The sequence below is a fragment of the Fringilla coelebs genome, assembly GCF_963513975.1.
Source record: "Fringilla coelebs genome assembly, chromosome: 7".
NCBI lineage: Eukaryota > Metazoa > Chordata > Aves > Passeriformes > Fringillidae > Fringilla > Fringilla coelebs.
In genome coordinates this window covers 9,368,200-9,380,342 of record NC_140035.1, presented here as the reverse complement: position 1 = coordinate 9,380,342, position 12,143 = coordinate 9,368,200, and the positions used below count along the sequence as shown (strand labels likewise).

Below are 12,143 nucleotides of genomic sequence, written 5' to 3'. Positions count from 1 at the left end.
TCATCACAGCTGGCCAGGTATCCCTAAGCAGAGCTCTTACAACGTAGGATGGGCTTGCAATGGGGTTCAGTTCCTGATGGGAGAAGTTGTGGTGACACCCAGGGGTCTGAGCCCTTTGCACAGCCCCTGAGCTCAGTGGATGGGCAGGACTCCCTGGGTACTGCTGAGTGAAAAACAGGGGCAGCTCCTGAGAATCACCTGCGTTGTAATGTTAAAAAACAAAGCCCAGCTTTCCTGAGATTGGATTTCTCCCATCCTGACATTGGATTTCTCTCAAAAATCTGCACTTCTAGCTGTGGGGCAGTAATACTTCCTAACCCACTGGCTATGCTCAGTCCATGGGCTGGGAACAGCTAACAGGGACTCCCACACGCATGAAACTCACCGGGAGGATGGCTGTGGGTGAGCAGGTGGGTCACTGTCCCAGCAGATGGGTTCTCTGGGGATCCTGCTCCTGGAGAGGTGACATCCCCATCGCTGGCAGGGGGACCAGTGTGCCCTGTGACCCTGCTTGCTGCTGGCACTGCCCCATGCCTGGCAGGCAGGGATGCCCACTCCCTGCTCCCAGCCAGCATCGTCACCAGCTCCACAGGAGCACCAGCAGTCCTTATCTCTGTGCTTGAACTTCTCTCCTGATGGCTGCTTTCAATGACTAAAAGGAAAAACAAGAAAAAAACCTTAGATCCCATCAGCATTGATGTGCAGGCTCAGCTCACTGCAGTAACACCAAGGCCAGGCTCTGAGCTCATTTACTTACACTAGAGAAAAATTTTGCATAATCAAAACACAGACATGAAATTTATTTTTGGATTTGCACCAGTGGAAACTAGATTTGGTGGGACAAAATACAAAAATCCACCACTGTGCAAAAGACGAATTCAATTCAGCACCCTCAGGATTTTTTTTGTGTTAGAGAGATAAATTTTGAATGGAGCAAAAAGAAACAAATAACTGATGGAAATACTCGCAGTGTAGGGTCCATGGCATGAGTGGGAAGGTCTCCAGAGCTGACAGGCCAGCACAGCCCCATTCTGAATGTAAGATGGGAAGGGAGAGGGCCCCACAGCTCTTCCCCTCTCTCCACTTGTCCAGTGCTTGCTGACAAATCCCATCACCTGCAGGGAGCTGGCAGGGAGCTGGCTGAGAACTGCAGGGCACCCAGGATGGTCAGCATAACCCACTCAGCCACAGCACAGCACCGGGGACAGAGGAGATCAGTGTATGGTGTGGATTACATGGCCCACCCAGGTGCCAAAGCACCCCAAGGTGATGAGATATTTTAGCACTTCTAACATTAATTATGAGAAACAAGATCAAGAAGATTGCGCATGAGTGGTGGTCCGGGGAATCAGGGTTTTCAGCTTAGGGAAATGAAAATGAAATGGAGATGAAAAACCCTCACAGGACTGTGAGGATTTCACTGCATATCAGTTCACACAAAAATCAGCAACCACTATCTATGTAACAGTCCCAAGGCCTGGCTGGCACTGCAACCTCAGATGACCTTCAAAGCCCACAACAAGCTTTGAAGTCAAAAGCAAGTCCAAATCTGAAAGGGCAAGGTCCCTGTTTTGTCCATCTTCCTTACAACAAAACGCAGTCTCTGTCGTGTGATGGCATCCACAGGCAGCAGATAAAGGCAGTCAGTCTCTGCCCAAAAACTCTGATTTTGAAGGTTAAACCTGCTCTGGGCCTCCACACACTTTCTCTAAGAAAATTGTGTGTCCAAGACAAACACCTGTGGGACACCTCCTCCTTGCCTTGTACATCTTCCTTGGAGTTGCTGTACCTGTCACAACAGAGGTGGCAATTCAGAAGTGGCGTCCTCTATACATCTGCAATACCTTCAGTGGGAGCTCACCAAGAAACAGAGGGGTAGGTAGGACAGTCTGTATTTCATCCTGGCAGTCTAAGCCCCCTGTGGGCTGAGGAGACAGGAGCTGTGGTGGAGCAGAGTCCCCAGGGCAGCATTACTGTCAGCTGCAATGCCGAGCAGCCACTGCCACCCAGAGCCCACTGTGAGCCACCGCCTGTCTCATGGGACAAGCTCCTGGTCCTCACCAGCTGGACAAGGGGATGGGAAGTGGCAGGGGATGCTGGCTGTGCTCAGTTCCAAGCCAATACCCAGCCTGTAATTGAAGCCCACAAGTCCATTTATAGCAGCCCCAAAAAACGTGGCTGTGCTGGAGGGCAGTGCACTGAATTTCTCTCCATCCCGCTCTCACTAAAAGCTTTCAGCTGCGCAGCCCATGCTGACTGGAAAGCCTGTGGCCAGCTTTCTGCACAGAGAGAAGGCAAAGCAGCAGATGCTTAAAGAAACCCTTAGGGTATGAGGATAGACAGAGGGAAATCTGCTTTCTCAGGCTGCCAACTCATTTGTCAACAAGGGCTCTGGACGGGCAGGCTAAAATGTACAGCATCACACTGCAGCAGGCATTTCATTGCCACTTCTTAAAAAGTAGCCCTGGAAATGCCAGCAAGCAATGCCTTCAGTATGTTCCTTGATTGAATGAGACCAGTTCAAAAGTAAAACACTGCTGTTTGCTTATCTGGTGCTTGTTTGCCCTGCAAATCCACCTCAGAGTGTTCTCTATCTTCTTTTGGCTCTGCAGAAATGCTGGGAATAAACTGAAGCAAAACCCTTCCCCTTATTGTGGGCGCCAGCAAACCTGGCTTTGAGTGCAGCCAGGCAGTGGAGGGGCTGAATGAGAAGGTATTATTTACACAGGCTTTTTAGAGTCATCTGGCATTTCTGACCCTGCCCTGCAAGGTATACCAGGTCCTGGTGCAGGGAGGAAAACCTCGTGCTAGCACAGGCTCAGCTCCCCACATCAGCAGGTGCAGAGCATAAGCTACACTGGAGAATTCAACCCACAGCATGTAGTAAGGAAACCCCCAAAAAAATGCGTTGTTCAACAAAACAGACATGAAATCTCACATCCATCAAGCCTACCAGAAGTGCAAGATAAAACCACAATATCCTCTTTGATTTGCCTGCAGAAATTAAGACTTCAAAGACGACCCTGCTCTGGAGTGGGCAGACCAGATCAAACTTCTTCCAAAAAATTCCCCATGGGACCATCTGGCCTCCCCTGATGCATTAAAGGCTTAAAGCAGAGTGGCCCTTTAGCTGAGGTACTGATCTGTCACTAACAATTTCATCACATCCTAAGCTGCCAACAGCTTTGCACGGTTTAACTCCACATAACCACAGCCACTGAGAAATATTTGACTTCCAGCACAAAACCCTGCCACCCACTGGATTGGTGTTTTCCTTCCCAGGGAAAACTAGCAGTGATGCTCACCAGACAGGTCGAGGCTCGGAGTTACTTTTTCTTTGCAAGCATAACAAGTCTGTGGCTTGCTGTGAGCCGAGTTACACAGCTCAGCCAGGACAAACAGATCAAGTTCCAGCTGATTTCTCAAGGCTTTGGGCTTGCCCCTGGCAGCCCAGTTGGATATCTACCTTGTGAGACTTCTGAAAAACCTCTTTTGGGCCAACAATCTTGTGTCTCCATCTGTGACACAGCACAGGCATTGCCCTGTTTCAGAGACAGCTGGCTGCTACCAGGGCAGTGTTTAGGTGATGCTCACAACTCAACCATGGCTCAGCACAACACCAAAAAGCACAATAATCCAAGTTTTCTGCAGTGACTGTGATGACACACAGACACCTTAGGGCAGGCTGTGGGATGTATCCTGTATCAGCAGGATACATCCCACCTTAGGAGGGATGTATCCTGCTGATGCCAGGAGAGCAGCATCCCCACAGGCAGCATTTGTCAGGAGATTGCAGCCAACCAAGGCACACCACAAGCTAGCCCAGCCCTACTGCTCCCCTGAAGATGGGATTTTTTCCCCTCGAGGGCAACAAAAACACTTTCTTGACGGGGGAACACAAATTTAAACTGAGTTTGCACAGAAGGAAAGCCAAGAGCAGCTGACTGGCTGCCCAGAGCAGCCCTTCGCCCGGAGCAGTCCATCGCCGGGAGGGTGGCATTCCCTGGGGAGCATTCCCGCTGGGATGGGAACGGAGCCGCCCGCGGAGCCGCTGTTGTGCCAGGGCTGCGGGCCGCCCCGGGAGCATCCCGTGCCGAGCGGAGCGCCCGCGGAGGCTCCTCCCGAGGACAGGCAGCTAGAATTGTAAACCCCACATCTGTTAACGTTGCATAATCTTAACATCATCCGAGGCTCGCGGAGGGGAGAAAAAACTCATCTCGACTTCGAAAACTCTTCGCTGGCTGTAGGCAGAGGTTAGGAAGAAAGGCGGGCAGCGCGGGAGAAGGAGCGGGGAGCGGAGCCGGGGCCGGGGGCGGCTCCGGTCCCCGCCGGGGCCGGGCTCTGCGCTCTGTTTTGAACGGCTGCTGCGGATGTCGGGATCATGGGTGGAGGCCGGTTAGGAGCCAAGCGAGTTTGTGCGAACAAAAGCTAAAGCCCTAAATCTGGACCGTCCAGGGCTCTCTGGGATTTTCAATTTCCTTCCTTGTTCTTGCTCTGAAAGAAGAAGTTCAAGGCGGGGGGGTGAGCAGGGGGGGCTGAAATGGAGGTTAAAAAAAATTTCATACTTGAGATGGGTCAATTGAGAGTAAACACGCTGATAATACTGCTCGGGGAAGGTCCCTCGTGTGCACTAAGTGCGGGGAAAATGCAAGAGGTTTTTAACCACATGCAGTCAACCCTGTTCTGCTATTTTTTTTATATCACTACAAGGATTTATTCTGTCTGGATTAAGAAAGGTGGCAAGAGAGCGTGTACGGGGAAGAAAGGAAGAGGTGCAGAAGCTTTGCCTGAGCCTCTCACCCTTTTGTGTGAGTTGGTTTGGATGCAGGACCCTACAGACACATTCCCTTGCTCTGGTGCTTCTGCTCCTCGTCCTCACCCCACTGGCCCCCAAGCAGAGCAGGACAGCAATTCACAGGACCTTCAGTCATTTTAACCATAATAGGAAGGATTTATGCAGGCAACAAAGGTGCCTAGAGCTTTAATATGTCAGCTCAAGAAAAGTGGTTTGATGCCAGCAGCAGCCCCTGCAAGCTCTGAATGCCAAGGTCCACATGGCTAATGCCCACCTGGCCACTTCCAGCCATGGGTGCCCACGGCACATCAGCATCATCCTCAGACACTCCAGTGCCATGCCACAGCACCTTGCTTGCAGTTCTGCTCTATGACACAAAACCACTCTGCATTTCCACACCACTTCCCCTCTAGCACCTGTAAAACCTCAGAGGATGCTAAAGGCCATTTTTGCTTCCTACACCTTTTTTCCCCATCCCAGAGCCTGATGCTCAGAGATGCCATTAGGAAAAAAAAAAAAAAAAAAAAAAAAAGATCCAATTACTGCTCTTAAAAGCAGTACCTTAAAGCAAGGAAACAGGTTATCCAAAATAAAGAATACACAGAAATCTGTGATCCTTGCCAAAAGCACAGGATATATGCATGTGGAGCACCCACAACTGGGGTAAAACCTGCAAAGTGCAGGGACAGGATATTGTTCTGCTTATCAAGAGGTTTACAGCCTGTTAGTTTTGGTGTCCTAAACATTTCCCTGGGGAGGTGCAGGCTCCCAGATCACCTGCTCAAGCCCATGAAATCCTAAGCTTCTTACTTCTCTTTCTTGGGCAGTTTGGTTCAATCCACAGATCCCTGAGACCACATGGATCCATGGGACCACCTGTGCTGCCTGAAAACCACCAGCCTGTGGCTCAGGGCAGCTCCTCAAACCTCTTTTCATAGACTTTTGTTTTTAAACAGCTTTTAGCAACTGAATTTTAAAAAAAAAATCCTGGTTCATCATAAAGTCTTTGAAAAACACGTTTATAGAAAATACCATTTCCAACAGGGATAAACTATGACTTACCATACTGCTAAAAAAACCATAACCATGCTGAGGCTACAGTAAAATCTCAATCCATCCATCCATCCATCCATCCATCCATCCATCAGAGATTGAACCTCCAGTGTCCCAGGCCCTGTGTCCTGACAGCCTTTCCTGAGCAGAAAGCCAAACCCAGCCATATTTTCTTTCCTGACAGCTCATTTCTATTCTGCCCTGGCAGAGCCCCTCCAGTGTTAATGTGGGAAAAGCCCCCGCAGGCCCAGGGTAGAGCAAAGGCAGCCCCAGAAGCACTTACCAAAGGGATTTCTTTTCTACTGTTTTTAGTAAACATCAGTACAAACAAGCCAAAATAAATCTCCCTGACTGCACAGCTCTCTGAGCACTCACACCTCCTCTCCATCCCCTTGCCTGCTACCCTGCAATGCTGAAATGTCCTCAGCTACCCTGCCTGTACCATAGATCCCAAATGCTAAATCCCAGCATCAGCAAATTCACTTCTAAAACCCCCCAGTCTTTTCTACATTGTCCTGCAGAAATATTACAGAAAATATCACCCACGCACTGCTTCTCCTTCCTTTCCCTGAGGTTTTTAAAGCCCCCTGGAAGCTTTTCTAGTTGGGAAGGCAATGTTGCCCTCACCAGCACTCATGAGGCCAGAGCAAAAGCCACACAGGGACCCAGCCTAGTGTCATTTTAACTTCTGCTCCCATCCGAGGGCAGTGCTGTTGGAGACTATCAGACGGCTTGGGGAGGAAGTCTCCTGGCAGGACTCCACCAAAGTGGAGTTGCTAGGTCACTGGAACAATAAAAAGGCAAGAAAAAACATCCTGGCTGCAAAAGAGATGGGGGGGCGGGGGGGGGGAGAGAGAAAAATCCATGGTGGTGTGTACAGTTCTGGTGCAGTGGTAAGAAACAGGTTGGTGAGGCTGGAGGGAGCAGGACCAGGCTGCTGCCAGCTTCTGCAAGCACACAGCTTCATTTCTAATGTGGCTCTTTCTCCAGACCCCTCACACAAATACTTCCAGAAACCTGGAATTCGTCTGCAAGATTTGCAGCTTGGGAAAATCTCACAGGGGTCAATATTTCCAGGGCAGCAAGTTCACTCTGCTGTGGAGACATTCGCTGCACTTTGCCTGCCAGCTGGGCACCACTACCCACGGGATGGCTTTCACCCACAGCAGCTGCCCAGGCTCACTGGCTGTGCAGGAAACCTGCCCCCAGGCAGGGCTGGGTTTTGGTGATAAGGGCTGAGCACTGCACAGACCTGGGGCTTGGACTCCCCTGTTAGGAAAGGTGCTAGAGGCTTAGAACCTGCAGGATGAAATTTTGCTGTCTGGAAAGTCTAATTTCCAGGCCAGAGGGGAGCATTAGCTCATTCTGTGTGACCTCATGATAACCAAAGCCGTTCCACGAAGCTTATTTACTCCCAATATAAGTTCAGTGACTTGAATTTGACTTAAACAGATCTTCCAGGGGAAAGAAACACCCAAACTATTGGTATTTGTAATTATCTGGGTTTTTACTCAAAACCACAGGGACTGTGGGCTGAAGCACAGATTTTTCTGCACAAAACTTTAACGGCTATCAAAAAGTAATGCCAGGCAATGGCAAAAGACATCTACCCCAGGGGCTGAGGACCCAGCCTTTTGCAGACCCAGGTGAAAACAAGATTGTGTCTTCACATCCCACTCTGGAAAGAAAACCACAAGTCCCTGCTCCAAAGTGGTCTGAGTCCAGGACCTGCTTCCCACACACAGGAAGGGACAATAAATACTGGGAAGATAGAGGAAGGAGTAGGAAAAGGTGCTGCAATGCTGAGAGGTGAGGCTGGGAGCAGCCAGGGGTCTGCCATGAGTCCCTGAGGGCCAAGCCATGCTGCTCACTGACGCAGGTGGGCTTTGGTCCAGGTGTCCTGACCAGAGCCTCACTCCAGCAATGTACTTAAGAGCTCCCCAGGGAACTATTCCCTGTGCTTAACATTAGGCCAAAGAGCTTTGCTGGCTGGCAGTCACACCAGGGATGATGACCAGCCTGGGAATTGAGCAACTTCTCAAGGGCACTGTGGGGATGAGAAGGATAAGGAGCCCTCTTGGATGCAGGAAAATCATCAGACTGCCTAGTGGTAGGGGCCATTTGGTGACATGCAGACACAAGGCTCAGTGGATTCTTCTCTCCATGTAGACCAGCAAAATGCAACCCCATCCCAAGGGAAAACTGAAGGCAGCCCAAGGCTGACCCCCAGCTGAAGGCAGGATGCAGGGCACGATGTCATGGCAACAGGAGCCATGGATGCTCTCGTGGCTCCTACCCTTCAGCAAGGGGCAGTGAGACTTGTGAAGGGATGGAGAAAAAAGGCAAATAGGCAAAAAAAAAATAAAGCAGCTTAAAGAGAAATGAATCCCCAGAAGAGACAAGGGCCCCCACCTCCCTTCCCCCACCTGCTGCCAAAGGATGATGATCTAAATCGCGTTTCCTAGATGACATCGCGCCGATCTGCCGCCGGAAGCAGCGGTGGCAGCTCAGGATGCTGCCAGCCCTCCTTCTTCCAGGGGATGAGCCAGGTCCTTCCCCACTGACAAGCAGAGGAGCAGCACTGCCCAGGGGCAGCCGGAACAGAGGCCCTGCCCCACAGCCACCACTGTGCCACTGCCTCTGCAGCCACACGTTTCCTTTCCGAGAACAGGGGGAGGGATTTGCCCCTTCCAGTGCCTCTCTGCACATGTTTCAGGGAAGTTGAACAATAGACACCTCCTTTCAGATGTAGGCACAGTGGGAATGAGTGCTGGAGAAGGGCAGGGCTGGGCTGTCACCCTCTGAGCTGTCACAGAGGGCTCAGAGGGAGTCGTGGTCAGGTCACATCCTATCTCGATGCATACTGGCATGGGGTGGTGAGCAAGGCAGTGCAGAAGACTGAGAGGACAGAAATCTGTGCCCAAATCCCACCTGCCCACACAAAGACATTGCCCAGCACAGAGCCACCACACATCAACTGCCTTGGCACATCCATGTGGCCACCAACTCGGGTCTTAACCCAGTGTGTGACACAGCTTATCCAACACACTACAACCTCCAGGTGTACCAGCACTTTGCAGGACAGGATGATGAGGATCTCTGACTGCATGCTGGGGACTGTCCTCAGAGGCCACAAAATTGCTATTATTCCCATTCCTCAATTTAAAATCCTCCTGGTTCATTTAGCTTTCTTCATGCAACACATTTGCTACCTGTTCCTAAGAAGAGACCATCTTCATGATTTTCTGCATTCTCTGATTATGTTTCCCTCCTAAGAAACATCCTTTCAAAGGGCCTTTATCTGCAGGGTTGGCTGACGGTCTAATACTGCATCCCCATTCTGCATTTGCTGAAAGAGCTGATAATGTCCTAAAAAGAATTAACATTTAGATGTTAGTCCTGTAACCAAATCTGAATCAAACAATGATGACTGTTCAAATGTCTAAAGCTACTCAGGGGTATTTTCATTTAAGCCCTACCACGCTTGTACCAGGGATGAGGAGGTTTCTAAAGATGCCTTTGTGAGTACCAGCCACTGAAACCCTTCTCCTTGTCCCTCCAGACACAGATACAATTATACCCAGCTCCAGCACAAAGATAAAGGCTGAATTACAAGAGCAGCATTATGCTCCACAATCAGGGTCCTTGATTCCAATTGACAAGGAGCTCAAATCATGCGCAGTTGGTCTGTGGATGCTTCCACTCCTGGAAATCATGCCCATCACAGGGGAGAAATGACTTCAACAGACAGGGTTACCTTTTGCATTTCCTTCCCAAATTGCTAAATTACCTTGTCAGTTTGGGAGATCTTACAAGTAATGCAGGGTCAAACCTGGCCAACACTTGTCTGGGATATTTCTTTGCAGAAGGTTTAACTACCAGCTGCTACAGTTTCCCTGATAACTAAGTGTTTTCTTACCTATAGTGGCACGGATGTAGCAGGACAGTTATTCAGAGATGCAGTGAAACCCTTCTCATTAAAAAAAAAAAAAAAAGTGGTATATTTATCTACCACTCTGGGTGATCCCAGAAGATAGGGAGGAGTTCTATTGAGATCCCTTGGGAAATGTCTTGAGATCTCTTGCAGACCTGCCTTTTGGTTTTATAGAGCACTCAAAACCAAAGCCAAATGAAAAACCCCCCAAATATCCAAACTGCCACATTAACCCCCCAATTTATGCATACTCCAGAAAGTGCTGTCCTCCCCCCAGAATAGTTCCTGACACACTGGGTGGGTGGGCAGCAGAACCCTCTTCCTAGGCTATCAGAGAAGGTATCTTTTGGACAATATATTGAAGCCAAACTTAGTGTGATTCATCCCTGCTTCAGCAAAGTTCACCAGAGCGTGACGTTTCACATCAGTCCTCAGGGCTTAAGAGATTTTCCACAAGAGGAAGGGTGTTAACACCAGCATCCTAACAAGCACTGACGTGAATAATTGTGCTCCATAGATCTAAATTCCTCTTGTCACTCCAGATGCAGGAGTGCCTTTTAGCATGCTCTTCAAGGAAAAAGAGAGCCCACCTTTGCTATCACTAACCAAAAAAGCCTGTGCATCAGTCCAAAATGCCTGCACAGGGTTTCTTCTATGCTCTGGAGATTTCACAGGAATCTAAGGGTGGTTCTGGTAGCAGAAATTACCACAGTGTCTGCCTAGTTATAGAGGCGAGAGGTCAGACTGATCCCGTAACAGCCCTCAAAACCTCTGCCATCACAGCCTGCTGAAAAATGCTGAGAAAAACGCCCTCAATGTGTGTGTGCAACTCGATGTCTTCTGGGAAATGCAGCCTGGGCTGTACCCCTGGGACAACAGCTAACCCTGCTGACTTAACCCTTTGTGCACAGTCTGCATGCCTTTCTATCAACCACTTAAAATTCCTCCTCACTCCTTTCCCACTGACTTTATCTCAGAGTTAAAAAGCAAAGGTTATTTTCTCCCAAACTTCAGTGGCAAGGGCCTTGTTGCCATCAAACCGCTGTGTAAAAGGTCCCTCAAACATCTCCATGTTTGCCTTGGCAAAAGAACTGCAAAGGTCATGGCACTTCCAGAGTGTTTTTTCCAAGCACCAGATTGGAAGCCCAAGATGGGGTGTCCACAGTGCAAGGCAAAAGGAAGGACCTGCAGCATTTGGTGACAGTGCAAGTGACACAACCACCCTCAGCCAGAGCACAGCCAGAGTGCTGCACAGCCCCCAGCTCCATGGCCATGCACAGAGGGACAAGGCAGATGGAGCTTGTTTTTCCCAGTGGTGAGTCAATCCACCAAGGTCAAGGTGCTTGCACAAGGTATTCAAACAGCTGGACAGAGAACAACGGGGTTTGCCCTCGGCATTCCTGCTGCGTTCCCTCTCTTCCCCTAGCAGAGCAGGACAGTGCAGGGGGTTGCACTTCTCCTGCAGATGCAGTGGCAGAGCCCTGCCAAGCAGGGGTGTCTGAAACAACCCTTCTGTCTGGACACAAAAGCTTCTGGAGACCAGCTTTGAGCTAGTGGTATTTTTAAACAAACCCAACCTGGGCTTCCTCTGTGACTCCTAGCTTTGCAGCTAATAGTCTCGAGGCTTTTTTATCTACCACCTCAACAGCCAGACGCTCTTTTTCTACCCCTCTAAGTGATTCTCCTGCAATGACAACTCCAGGAGTTGGGGTTTTAGAGAAAGACAGCCAAATCTTAGGAGGCTCTTGACACAGATCCTGACTTTTGGCAGCAGTGCTCCCTCGCCCACAGCTGAGATGCTGATTGCAGCTTGGGAGATGCTTAAGTAACCAACAGCAAACCTATTTATCAAATGACTCCAAGTCAAGGGCACAGCAGATGCAAAAGCAGATATAACCCTCCTCAACAGCCCTGCCTGCACAGAGGACAGGCAACTGGAAATAGCTCCATCCAAAGGCACAGAGGGATGGGGGAAGCAGCATGGGAGCAGCAACAGTTGGTAGGTTATTACACCCTGTTTATGCATTTTGGGCACTTTTTAAATGATATTTTTTATATCTCACACATTTCATGCTGGTTTCTGAAAGGATGAAGCGCCTGAGACAGCTTTGTTTGTTCTCATACATTAAAACAAACTAGTCTGGAAGGCAGAGGCCTCCAAGACAGCAGGTTCCTACAGGTTTAGTGGAGACCAGCATCTTAGTAGAGAAGGCTCCAGTAAGCTTCTCTCCTAAAGTGCTGGGGAGCTGCTGCACCAGAGCAAGAGGGCTCCCCATGACTCAGTCCATGCCCTGGGACCTGCACACACTCAGCACCCACAGAGCCCAAGATAAGCCACAGCACACACCAATGCCACACATC

The 12,143-nt window shown here is 49.7% G+C and overlaps 1 protein-coding gene across 6 annotated transcripts in view; it reads right to left on the bottom strand.

Annotated features, from left to right (window-relative positions):
* HEG1 (heart development protein with EGF like domains 1) overlaps nucleotides 1–12,143 on the bottom strand; it is a 50,541-nt gene that overhangs the window by 31,991 nt on the left and 6,407 nt on the right. For all 6 annotated transcript variants that reach the window (XM_084209652.1, XM_084209653.1, XM_084209656.1 and 3 more), the window contains exon 2: nucleotides 386–652. In XM_084209652.1, the coding sequence (XP_084065778.1) occupies nucleotides 386–652 (267 nt within the window). The remainder of the gene's footprint in view (nucleotides 1–385; nucleotides 653–12,143) is intronic.